Source organism: Brassica napus, chromosome C2, assembly GCF_020379485.1.
Source record: "Brassica napus cultivar Da-Ae chromosome C2, Da-Ae, whole genome shotgun sequence".
Lineage (NCBI taxonomy): Eukaryota > Viridiplantae > Streptophyta > Magnoliopsida > Brassicales > Brassicaceae > Brassica > Brassica napus.
Window position 1 is genome coordinate 43758054 of NC_063445.1, and position 11682 is coordinate 43769735.

Sequence of the window (11682 nt, forward strand, 5' to 3'; positions counted from 1 at the left end):
ATGAAGTTTCATATTTATTGATCAATCAAAAAACAAAAAGTTATATACATCTCAATCTAGCTATGTGTGTCCTCTATAAAGAATGCAAAGAATCAATAGCCTTCTAGGGGTTGAGCAGCAGCCACCGCTGTAAGAGACCAGCAAGCTTGTACGGGTGATGATACTTGAGAGAGAAAATTTGATTCCTCATTGCTTTATCAATCAGGCGACGCAACTGGTCCGAGTTCGTCCATACTTTTTAGTGACATCGGCCATTCCTCTCACGCCACAGGTGATAAACAACAGTCTGAAACGAAAGCTTTGCCAAAATGGCATCCATACCTTTGCGCCCCCCCATACGCTGCAGAGAAGCAAGTGTCTGCTCCCAATCCGGATTGATGTGTCTGCCCAATAAATTTCTAGCCAGTGATTCCCAAACTGTATATGAGTAAGGGCAAGCAAAAAATAGGTGATCTCTTGTTTCATCTGGTTCTCCACAAAGCACACACCCCTGCGCTAGACCCCAAGTTCTCATTCTATCACCAGTAGATAACATGTTTCTTATCGCGAGCCAAGTAATGAATGAGTATCTAGGCACAGCCTGTGTAAACCAAATCACATGACTCCAGCCGACTTTATCCCTTCGCAGCCTGATTTTCTCCCATGTAGCCGAAGCTGAGAATTCAGGTTTAAAATCATTTTCTCCATGCTTCCACAATACAACATCATCCCCTTTATCGCTAGTAGGCGCCTCTTTAGCTAAGATGCTCTCATAGAGATGGTGATACCGTCGGCTTCTCTTTCCCTGTATGATCCAATCCCCAAGAGCCACTGCTTCACTTACCATAGTGTGTCGCCGAACCCCAAGGTATGTAGTTCCCATTGCTCCAGTAATATCAATCAAGCGGTCGTTTCCCATCCAATTATCGAACCAGAAGTGTATACTCTTACCATTTCCAACCTTCATTCTAAGGAATTAATACGCCAGCTCCCGTAATTTCAGTAATTTCCGCCAAATCCACGAGCCTTTTGTATCATCCCTTAGGTCCCAAAAAGAGTTGTATCGCAACAAATAGTGCTTTATCCAGCAGACCCATAGTGAAGATGGCTGCGTGAATAAGCGCCAGATAAGCCTTAATGCAAAAATCTTTGAAGTGTCCCGAAACCTCCTGACTCCCAAACCCCCCTCCTCCTTGGGAACACACAGATCCTCCCAACTAAACTTTGCTTTGTGACTCTGTGTAGGTGATCCTGACCATAAGAAAGCATTGCACATGCTTTCTATTGTATCGAGACACTTGGCTGGTAAGATGAAAGCCGAGCTCCAAAAATTCACCGTACCTACAATCACAGTCTTGATCAGCTGTAACCTTCCCGCATAAGATAGACACTTGTTAGACCAACTGAGCATTTTTTTTCTGATCTTATCTATAAACGGCTCATAATCGTGACTGGTGAGCATCTTTGTAGTTAGCGGCATGCCCAGATACCGGATGGGCAGAGTACCAACTACAATTCCCAGATCAGAAGCGGCATTAAGGAGTGCCTGCAGATTGCTTCCCGAAACAAAAATCGAAGACTTAGCAACATTTATATGCAAACCCGACATTTGAGCAAACTTCTTCATAACCGCCAGAACACCTAACAGAGATGTAGCATTGCCTTCAGTGAATACGAGGATGTCATCAGCAAAGCTGAGGTGCGTGAGTTTTACTCCCTCACATTGAGGATGATACGCAAATTCCTTCGCCTCTGCCGCACCATTGAGTAGTTTGGACAGGATGTTGTTTAAAATGACATACATGTATGGTGACAAGGAACACCCTTGTCTGATGCCCCGAGCACTCGTGAAAAACCCTTCCAAGCTACCATTTACTGAGACTGAAAAAGCTGCTGTCGAAATGCAAAGTCTTATCCAATTGATAAATTGATAAGGCAGTCCCATTGCTTGCAGAACAGTTGTGATGAAGGACCACTTAACTGTATCAAAAGCATTGGCTATATCAAATTTAATCACACACTTCTCCTTACCAGCATTGCGATGATAGCCGTTTACCAGCTCAGATGCAAGCAGTACATTCTCCACAAGCAACCTCTCCTCGATGAAAGCACACTGGTTTTCCACTGCGTCCGGGAAGATGACCTGCAGCCTGTTGGCCAGAACCTTTGATATGACCTTATATATCAGATTACAGCAGGCTATGGGCCTGTATTCCTTCATTGTCTGAGCATTCTCAGTCTTTGGAATCAAGGTCAAGATAGTAGCATTAATCCCATTAGGCAAAAACCCAAATATGAAGAAGGATTGTATTGCGACGATAAAGTCTCTTCCTAGGATAGGCCATGCTGCCACGAAGAACTCTTTTGTGAACCCGTCCGGACCATAGACCTTGTCATTAGGCAGGGCAAGCAGAGCTTCATGAATCTCCTTTGCAGTAACAGGCCCCGCATGCACTGCAGCAGCCTCAGGAGGGCATCTATAAGTCAAAAGATCTTGGAGTTCCGAGACCGAAATATCTTCAATAGCTGGATCCTGGCTTTGGAGAAAACTCTGAAAGTGATGCACATCCTCCTTTTTAATGTCACGATGAGATGTCAAAACTTCCCCCTGCGCAGTAACTAGCCGGCGGATCATGTTTCTGCCTGAAAAATTTCACCCAAATTTTCTTAAAGAAATACACCCTCGTTATTGACCAAGAATCATTATACTTGAGTAATTTAATTAAATACTGAACTCTAATATTTGAGTTTTTGGGATGAAATACGAAAGATATTCAAGATAAATAATTCGTCTCTAAGAAATGAGATAAAAAGATGTATAAATTATTTTTTAGTGCATTTAAAGCTTGATTTTAGTTGTTAATGGTTGTCGTGTTAAAAAAATGTTGTTAATGGTGCTTATGATATTAAAACAATGAATTTAATTTCGTAATAAGTGATGAAAGTGAGGATATTTGAGTAAAACTTAACATATTTTCAAAAATAATAAAATAATAAGTAATGGCATTTTTGTGATTAGTTGAACTTTTCTGGTGAATATGGCAAAACAAAAATTCAATAGAGGTTAATTTTGTGTTTGACCACAAATTTTAAGTCATTTCTGAAAGAAGCCATATAATATTTGATTAACTAATTCGGCGCTAGATCTGGGGAAACCATATGCAATAAGTTAGCGCAATGCCAATATCCTTGATTTAGATAAATTAGGTATTGTATTTTCTATAGTTTTAAAATCATTCTTGCACATTTGGGTATTACAATTTTCTACAATGTAAATATTTCACTTACTTTTGGTTATTCAATAACATTTCTATTGGTAAAAAAAATATTAAACCAAATATATTTTATTATAAAACTACCATTTTATATATATATTCACAAACAACATAATTGCATTTTATTTATTATTCCATAAAATCTTTAGATGAAGAAACAAAGGACAATTTGATCATATATGATACAAGGTAATGATGTTCATATATTAATTATTGGGTTTCTGACTGGTTAAGACTTTTGCCATTGAACTAGACGAGCAATCCTCCAACGAGCAAGCCTCCATCGCTTCAATAAGCTTATTTTTCTTTCCACATGAGCATTCGTCCCTTAAGCAAGCCTCAATTGCTTCTATCAGCTTATTGTTCGTCTCAATACAATCATCTAAGATCTTTATTTGATAGTCAAGCAATTTTTTTATATTTAAATGTCGGATTCCTTCAAGTACTTGGAGGCGCAAAACAATTTTGTTTTCATCTAGGCATTTTATTAAATTTTCAAGCAAATCCTAAATTTCACAAAATATAATTAACGTTAGTAGAAAGAGCAAAGTTCATAAGCGTACGAATTGTGTAAATAAATTCTCACCCTCACATGCTCTTCATCTTCTTTTGATTCTTCCTTCATAAGAATGAGTTCACCAATAATATCAAAAAATTTTAAATTTATGGAAGCCATTCTTTTCTTTAATGAATCCAAATGCTGAAAGATCTTTAAAATTTTGTCTTCAGTTATTTATCATTCTGGCACATATATAGATTGATAAATCAAGTCAGTCAACAACATTAAATAACATATCTTTATATTGATGCCATTGGTCAAATATTCTTAATTTGAACATATTTACCAATATATAATACCATAAATGTTCCAATTTGGAATATGAAATAACAATTTTATTGAAAATCTATTATATTGTCATGTATCGTGTAATAAAAATAAATTTCCTTTATTAATTTAGTTTTAATTTTTTTATGAAACAAAATTGAAGTCACAAAGATTTTGACATTTTGCTAAAAATATTTTTAATAATTTGTTTTCTTGTTATATTTAAGTTTTTGTAAAAAATCTGATATAAAAACAATTTATTACATTCTTTTGATTTCACATAATTATTAATGGGGGTGATTGGTTGAGGTTTAACTGTAGAAAATTTACTTTAGAATTAGGCTGTAGGATTTTTTGATTTATCTTTAAGGGATGTAGCTTTTTAACTTACTGCAGCTAAAAAGATGGAGCTTTAAAAAATAATATTTTTACAACAATTTTTTATGTATTTTTGGCTGTAACTTTATTTTTTTGGTTGTACCTTTAAAAACTAATATAAAACATGATTGATAGTATTTGAGGGTGTAGATGAAAATTAAAGCTAAAGTCACCACCTACAGCCCAAATATAATTTTTTTAATTAAATATAAATATATCTTGGAAGCTTTAGCTGTATCAATTTTAGTACGACATCCCAAATTTTAGGAACGTTCTCTAAATATCAGTAGAATAAATTAAATAATATTTAAAAAGTTTAAATAAAATTATCATATATTTGAATATCAATAAAAAAAGAACATAAAATAAATGTTCTTTTTAATGCAGACTCGTTGAATTATTCAATGATGTGAAAGACAAAGCTAAAATCAACCCCTATAAAAGCACTCACCGATAAGTGATATAAAAGTCTGCTTAGAAGAGCAATGAAACAACATATAATCTTAGGAGAATAACCCAATCATAATTCTATTTCTTGCCGGGATCAAAATTAATGGTAGCTTTACTTCAGGTCATAACTTCTTTACTCAAATGATATTGTAACCATGAGGAGGTATGCCTAGAAATTTATAGTTGAACCGGTGATTTCGAGTAACTAACTACACAAAATCTCTATATCAGCATGATTCTGTGTCTGCAACATTCGGTCCAATAATAAAAGATGGGTTTTATTGGGGCATACCTGAATGTCCTCCTCTCGTTCCAAAATTGAGGGTACACCATAGACATATGCTCATGGTCTCTCATCTCCTTCATATGCTGATATCAGCGCAAACTTGACTTAAGATGAATCTCTTGTTTAATTCTTGTGCCAAGGAAATCAAGGAACGCAGCGAAAACACAAGTGAAATTCATCTAACCTACAACAATACTATAAAAACTATCTGATAACTTAACAATGGGGGAGGCAGAACAATTCTAAGAACCGCACCAAAGTAATACAAAACAACGATCAAGCTTGAATAACGCAAAAATAAAACCAAAAATAGGCCAATAAAGGGAGAAATAAACCAACTATGGAGCCACAAAGAAGATAACTATACTCCACAAGTTTCAAGCAAAACACACACGAGAAAAAGCTAGACTTAGCAAGAGGAGGCGGAGCGGCACAACACCAACCACACCACCAAACAATCTCTCCCAGCCAATAAAAGCACATGGGAGGCCTGAGATGAGGGAACATATAAGAGCACAACCTGGATAGAACACATCAACGAAGACTAGCATCATCTCAGTGAAACTGTCAAAAATGCGAAAATAAGCAAAACCATAAAAATAATGCAAGATAAGGCTAAAAGCTCACGACAAAGCCATGTAATTGTTAAGGTAGATGAGCTTTCAACCTAAAACCAATTGGTTATAAGTGAATTAGCTTATTTATATTATTTATTACTAAGTATCCCTTCCAACTACTGATGTGTGAGACTTAGTCTCTGATACATCCACTCGAAATGATGGCTTTTGAGCGTCAATATCGAAATTTTCAGGAAAGGATTTATGGGCCAACTTTGGGCCAGATCGATGTGGATCGGGTTTGATTGCGTTGATCGGGCTTTGATACCATGTTAAGTTAGGTGGGCTTTCAACCTAAAACAAATTAGAAATATGTGGATTAGCCCATCAATCTTAAATATTATTTAAGATCCGTTCCAACTACCAATATGGGAGACCTAGTCTCTAATATGCTCAATCAAGATGATGACTTTTTAAGCGTCGATCTCGGAATGTTGAAAAAATGATCAATGGGCCAACTTTGGGTTGGATCGATGAGGATCGAGTTGGATTGCGTGGATCAGGCTATGATACCATGTTAAACTAAATGAGTTTCCAACCTAAAAGCAATTGGTGATAAGTGGATTGACACATCTATCTTATACATTACTAAGGATCCCTACCAACTACCGATGTGGGAGACTTTAGTCTCTAATATTGTTAAGTTAGATGTGCTTCCAACCTAAAACCAATTTGTGATAATTAGATTAGTCTTATATATTAATTAGAATCCCTTCCAACTACCAATGTGGTGACTTTGTCTCTAATAGTATCAAGGCAGGATGGAAACAAAATGAAAGAGATGACTAACCAACACACCTTTGACCAGCCATTGACAATTTGTAGAAACTCATGTTTCTTCCCCTTAGCTAGGTTTTGGATCCTCAGAATAATTGCCTCTGGAGATCATTAGTGGCCACCAGATCCATAACAGAAAGACCATCAATAATGTCTAAACTCCGAAAAACTCCATGGAAAACACATGAGCTAAATAAAAACAAAGTAAAAGAAGAAAGTAGACCCTCTCCGGTGCCATTGAGGAGTGACATACACTGAGAGCGCGGAGAATGACTGATAAGACACTATTGGAGAGAATAGGACGAACTATGACTAGTAAACATAGTTACGTTGAACCTAAAGTAAATCATATAGAAAAAACATCTACCGAGTGACAATTCTAATATTCAAAATATAGTATTTGACTGTTCGACCATTAGAACCATAAACTTACATGCAAATAAAGATAATTAACATGAGAAAGTTTTTATTTGGTAAGGAAACTTGGTAGGTGAACCAACACAATCTAAATAACACATGATAGCATCCAAATTATTAGAAAGTTCTTACTAGTAAATTTATTAATTACAGTGATGTTTTTGATATACAAAAAAAGTTTCAGGACTAAATTATAGTTACGTAAAGGATACTGTTGGTGCTAATCTAGTTATAGTTACCCAAATAAATAAATCTTTGTTACTTCCTGTGGCATATTGATATTTTTTTTGTATGTCTGTAAAGACACTTTCCCCGCATAAAATATTGAAGACTCAAGCAGCAACAACAAAACTCTTCTTCCTCTCATCATATTTTCCCTAATCCGATCAGATATCCCTGCATTAAGTGGATCATGTCATTAATAGATTCAAATTCAGAACTCTATGACATAAAAGGGAGTTGTGTAAAGACATTGAGATAAAATTTGTGTACATGTCTTAATTTTAAGATGAATTTAATCCCATACTTATCAGATTTGTGCTTTTTGGGAAAATCACAAAGGAAGGTTACCAAAATAAGATAGAAAGCCATTGAATGCAAGGGGTATTCTTTCCTTAATGCGGATGCCGAGATTCTACCACAATGCTTATGGGGGTTCTATAGTAGTTCTTCAGCCTAGAGGATAGATATCTACCAATAATATTATACTAGGAATAGAAATAATAACTATGAACCTAAACCAATTTCATGCCAAGATCACACCCTTTTCCATCTCACCAAACCCATTACAGTATATGCCTTTTGTATTGTTCCATTCAAACTTCAAAGCATTACATTCAGCATAAAATTTGACCAGAAACTAATAGATGTAATAGTGAATCAAACCGCAATGGGGTTGGTTTGACATGCATACATGATGGATAAAAAATATGGTAAACAAATGTCTCAGGATAAATAGCAAATCTTTTGAACATCAAGAACACGAGCCATGACATTATGACTCTATGCAACTTACAGTTCATCAACTCCATCTCTCCTTAATAACGAGTCTAATATTCGAAGCTACTCACACTCAATGGAGAGATCACCACGATTACACAGAAACAATCTAACAACTACAGTGAAAAAGTTATATTGCATCTTCACGTTTATTTACCTCAACGGATTCTCTCTCTAGATAATTGGCGTCATTTTCTTAGATGTTTGTTCCTTCTCGATTTGCGCTCATGTAGAAGAAGCTGAAACAAATACTAAAATTAATATTGGGCCTTCTCATTATCATGGGCTCTTGTGTACTGTAACCCCGATATATTTGGATGAAGTTGATTGCGTCAAGTTAGTTACTGTTCAGTGTACATTTGACTGATTCTAAGATAGTTGTAGGCTGATGGTAATCATATCAACAATCAGCTAATCTACTTATACTCTCTACCATCGGTTATTTTTTTGATTCTTACGATAAAACTTACACATGTATATTGATATTTGTTTCGTTAAGATCTTCTCATAGAGTCTTCATGTTTGGGTAATTGGACCTTGCTAGACATGTCCAAGTTTCCATGTCTCAGCAGAGCAAAATTTCGTTCCAACTAATAAATAGTTTTTACATTTTGCTGAAACGAATTAATGCTTAAAGATATACTACTCCAATTATCCACAACTTCCTTAGTAGAGAACATTATCCTACTCGATAAGTTTACAAAACTCTCTAACATCAACTTCAATTGGTTAAGAGTATTTTGCTCATTTAAGTTCGTTCAGATATTTAATTGTAAACTTTCAGTGCATTAAACAACCTATGAGTAAGGAATCATGTGATCATTCCAATTCAAGCATAAGAACAACTTAGATGAAAAAATGGATAGATATTTTCTGTTTTAAAAAATCACAATCATCAATCTATGAGTTCCTTTAAAACCCTTAACCTAACTAATGCTACTCATGCATGTAAATAAAAACACAGAAAAATGATGAATAATTCATAATGTATTTAGAAATCAAAAACAAGGGTTCATAAATCTTTTCCAAAGGTCCATATTCGTGTCCCCAAATATCCGAAACCAATAATAAGGTTGATGAAAAATAAAGGTAGCCCTATAAATGACTGAAAATAAAAGATATATGTCTAATTTATTCTTGATAAAATTGGAGGCTAAAATTAACTAAAAATAAGGACAACCAATTTTTTTCTTTTTTCTTGAATTGAACCAGGAGATAGACCAGTCATCCGTCAAATGCGAAAACCATTCAATATAACCGATGGATCGATCTCAGACTGGTGTAAGTGAGAATCTAACTCAGTTAAATATCTTGTATCAAATAATACAGTGGGAAGTCTTCCATCAAAAGCTAAACTTCGTATGCATATACAAAATTCTGCATCTTTAACAGCTCATTTGCACTCAATTCGACATCTTCTCCTCCAAGTGGACCTAAGACCTGAAAATGTTTGATAAAAGAGTAAAACACTACAAGAAATTGTGTATTTAGCCACGAAAAATATGGTGGCTATCGACTAATTTTCGTGGCTATTTAACACTTAGCCACAAATCGCCACAGAAAAAATTCGTTGACTATGAGCTTGTGGCAATCGAATAAGTGTTGCTATTTGTTGCTCTACTTCTACGACTTAGCCACAAACGATTTTTGTAGCTACTAGCTACAAATAGCGCTAACTCAAGTTTGTTGCTCTTTTCGCTACAAAAAGCCATATTCTAAACCGTTTAAAATTTTCTACAATCAGCCACAAAACTAAATTGTTGCCATTATTATAAAATTTAATTAAAATGCATTTTTTCTATAATCAAATTAATTAATTAATTAATAACAATTACAATAAATACTAAAACCAAATCAATTATTTTATTTTCTTTTATTTCCAATAATATTTTCAATATGGTTTACAAATTAAAACTGGTTCATAAATAATAAACTGGTTTTGAAAACCTAATAAAAACCTAAATCTAAACTGGTGCACGGTATCTCTTTGCTCCTGGTCTCTTGGCTATATCAAACTTGACCGGAGGTTCGATTTGCCTACGTACCACTCATCCTTATACCGAAACTTAAATCTCCTTCGAGACTTGTTTCTTCCTCGTCACTGATATCAATCAATTATGTCTCTTCTTTGCTACTTGCATTGCGACTTCAGGAACAAGTATGGCTCCTCCTAAGATCGCCCTATATTAGTGTTGTAAATCAAAATAATCAAGCTAATCGGTAGCCTAAAGGTACTTATGTGCAGAATGAGTTAGGACAATATACCTACCTATAGCATTACTTCGTGTTTGAACATCTCCACAAACTCCTTGGCCATCTTCTCTACCATCATATCATTGCCAAAGTACCAAGCTTTAGAGTCAATAAGCAGAAAAGGGATAATCAAGTAATCAGTTACTAGTTATTGCATATTTTGATTTTTTGATCTTACCAAATGCAGTGACATTATAAGTATTAAACACAGGGATGCCACCGCAATCTCCAGCATCATTTGAATTTCCTTAGAGCCAGAGAACTGTACAAGTGACCCCTGCTACTTGGATTCATATATCATGTCCTTGCACGAAGATAGAAACAAAGAGTTTGGTAAGTATGTGAGAACAAATAGAAAACAAAGACAGTCTGGAACACACATACTGCTTAGACAGCTTCTTCAAAGTTTTCTCCTTGATATCAAGCAGTACACAAAACTTCGTCGTTTGCAGAAACCTATGACAATGGAAACACAAAGTGAGTAAAGGATTCATCTTTTTATCTAATCACTCGTCAAATCACAAATCAAGTACCATTCAGAATGAAATAAAAGCAAGGGTTTCAGGTTCTCTTGTTGCGCTAAGAACCAAACAAGATTTTCATTTAAACCTCAATTTCACTAATCTAAATGTGAGATAGAAACAAAACTCACAGAGACAGAACCTAACCCAAGAAGCGCATAAATTACAATCGGATCGTGAGCTATGGAACTGAGGCATGAAAGAAGCGATTTTAAGATTGACGCCTAGGAGATTCATCTGCGATCCAAATCAAATTTGAGTCGAACGCAAGAAACAAAAGGGTGAATCAGTTCAGAAGAGTGAATGAAAGAGAGAGACAGCTAACCTTAAACACGAATTAGGAAGCAACAGCTATATTAGAAGGTTGAAGAGAGAAGATTGAGAAAAGATACAGAGGAGGCTGAAGAAACAAAGGGAGAATTGAAGATAAGTAAAAAAGATTTTTTGTATTTCTATACTTAAATAAATTTTGTGGTTTCGTTTCAAACAGAAAATAATTTGTTTGCCCCGGAAATGCTTTAGCCGGGAAAATGAGAAAAAGGCAAAGCGGGAATGGAAATTTTTGTGTTAAATTTCTGAATTATTATATAGCTACAACATAATATGCAGTTATTTGTAGCTATATTGAATTTGATATATTATCATTTTAATCAATACTAAATTAAATTATTACTATAAAGGTTAAGATATAATACTCTAGCTAAACATTGCTTACTCTAAACCTCGACAAATTAATCTATGAAAAGTGAATAAGATATAATACTGTCATTGTAATTCTACACTTATCGAAGTATAAGTAAGAGGGATATCTCTGCTGAAAACACAAATTATAAGTGTTGTACTCAAATAAACATATACTCTAAATACATACATTGCTCATGTCATACAGGTGAGTGACCAATAG

The 11682-nt window shown here is 34.9% G+C and overlaps 1 protein-coding gene and 1 long non-coding RNA gene across 5 annotated transcripts; both read right to left on the bottom strand.

Moving 5' to 3' along the window:
* Positions 1-238: 238 nt before the first annotated feature.
* On the bottom strand, positions 239-946 carry LOC106378378. The gene has a single exon (XM_048749120.1). It carries the CDS (start codon positions 944-946, stop codon positions 239-241), a length of 708 nt encoding a protein of 235 aa, XP_048605077.1.
* An 8899-nt stretch (positions 947-9845) lies between these two features.
* LOC106426958 lies at positions 9846-11464 on the bottom strand. Of its 4 annotated transcripts, none has more exons than XR_001285395.3 (6): positions 11104-11449; positions 10910-11015; positions 10642-10713; positions 10436-10561; positions 10274-10326; positions 9846-10185 (listed from the first exon to the last, which is right to left on the bottom strand). It is a non-coding gene; the product is annotated as an uncharacterized LOC106426958 (long non-coding RNA). The 4 variants fall into 4 exon arrangements; XR_001285396.3 differs by having other exon boundaries at positions 10926-11015; positions 11104-11437; XR_007319549.1 differs by having other exon boundaries at positions 10436-10713; positions 11104-11464.
* Positions 11465-11682: the final 218 nt, after the last annotated feature.

Bases quoted from the DNA above. Each gene is read 5' to 3' on its own strand.
- LOC106378378 (XM_048749120.1), bottom strand. From the start codon at position 946: ATGAAGGTTGGAAATGGTAAGAGTATACACTTCTGGTTCGATAATTGG.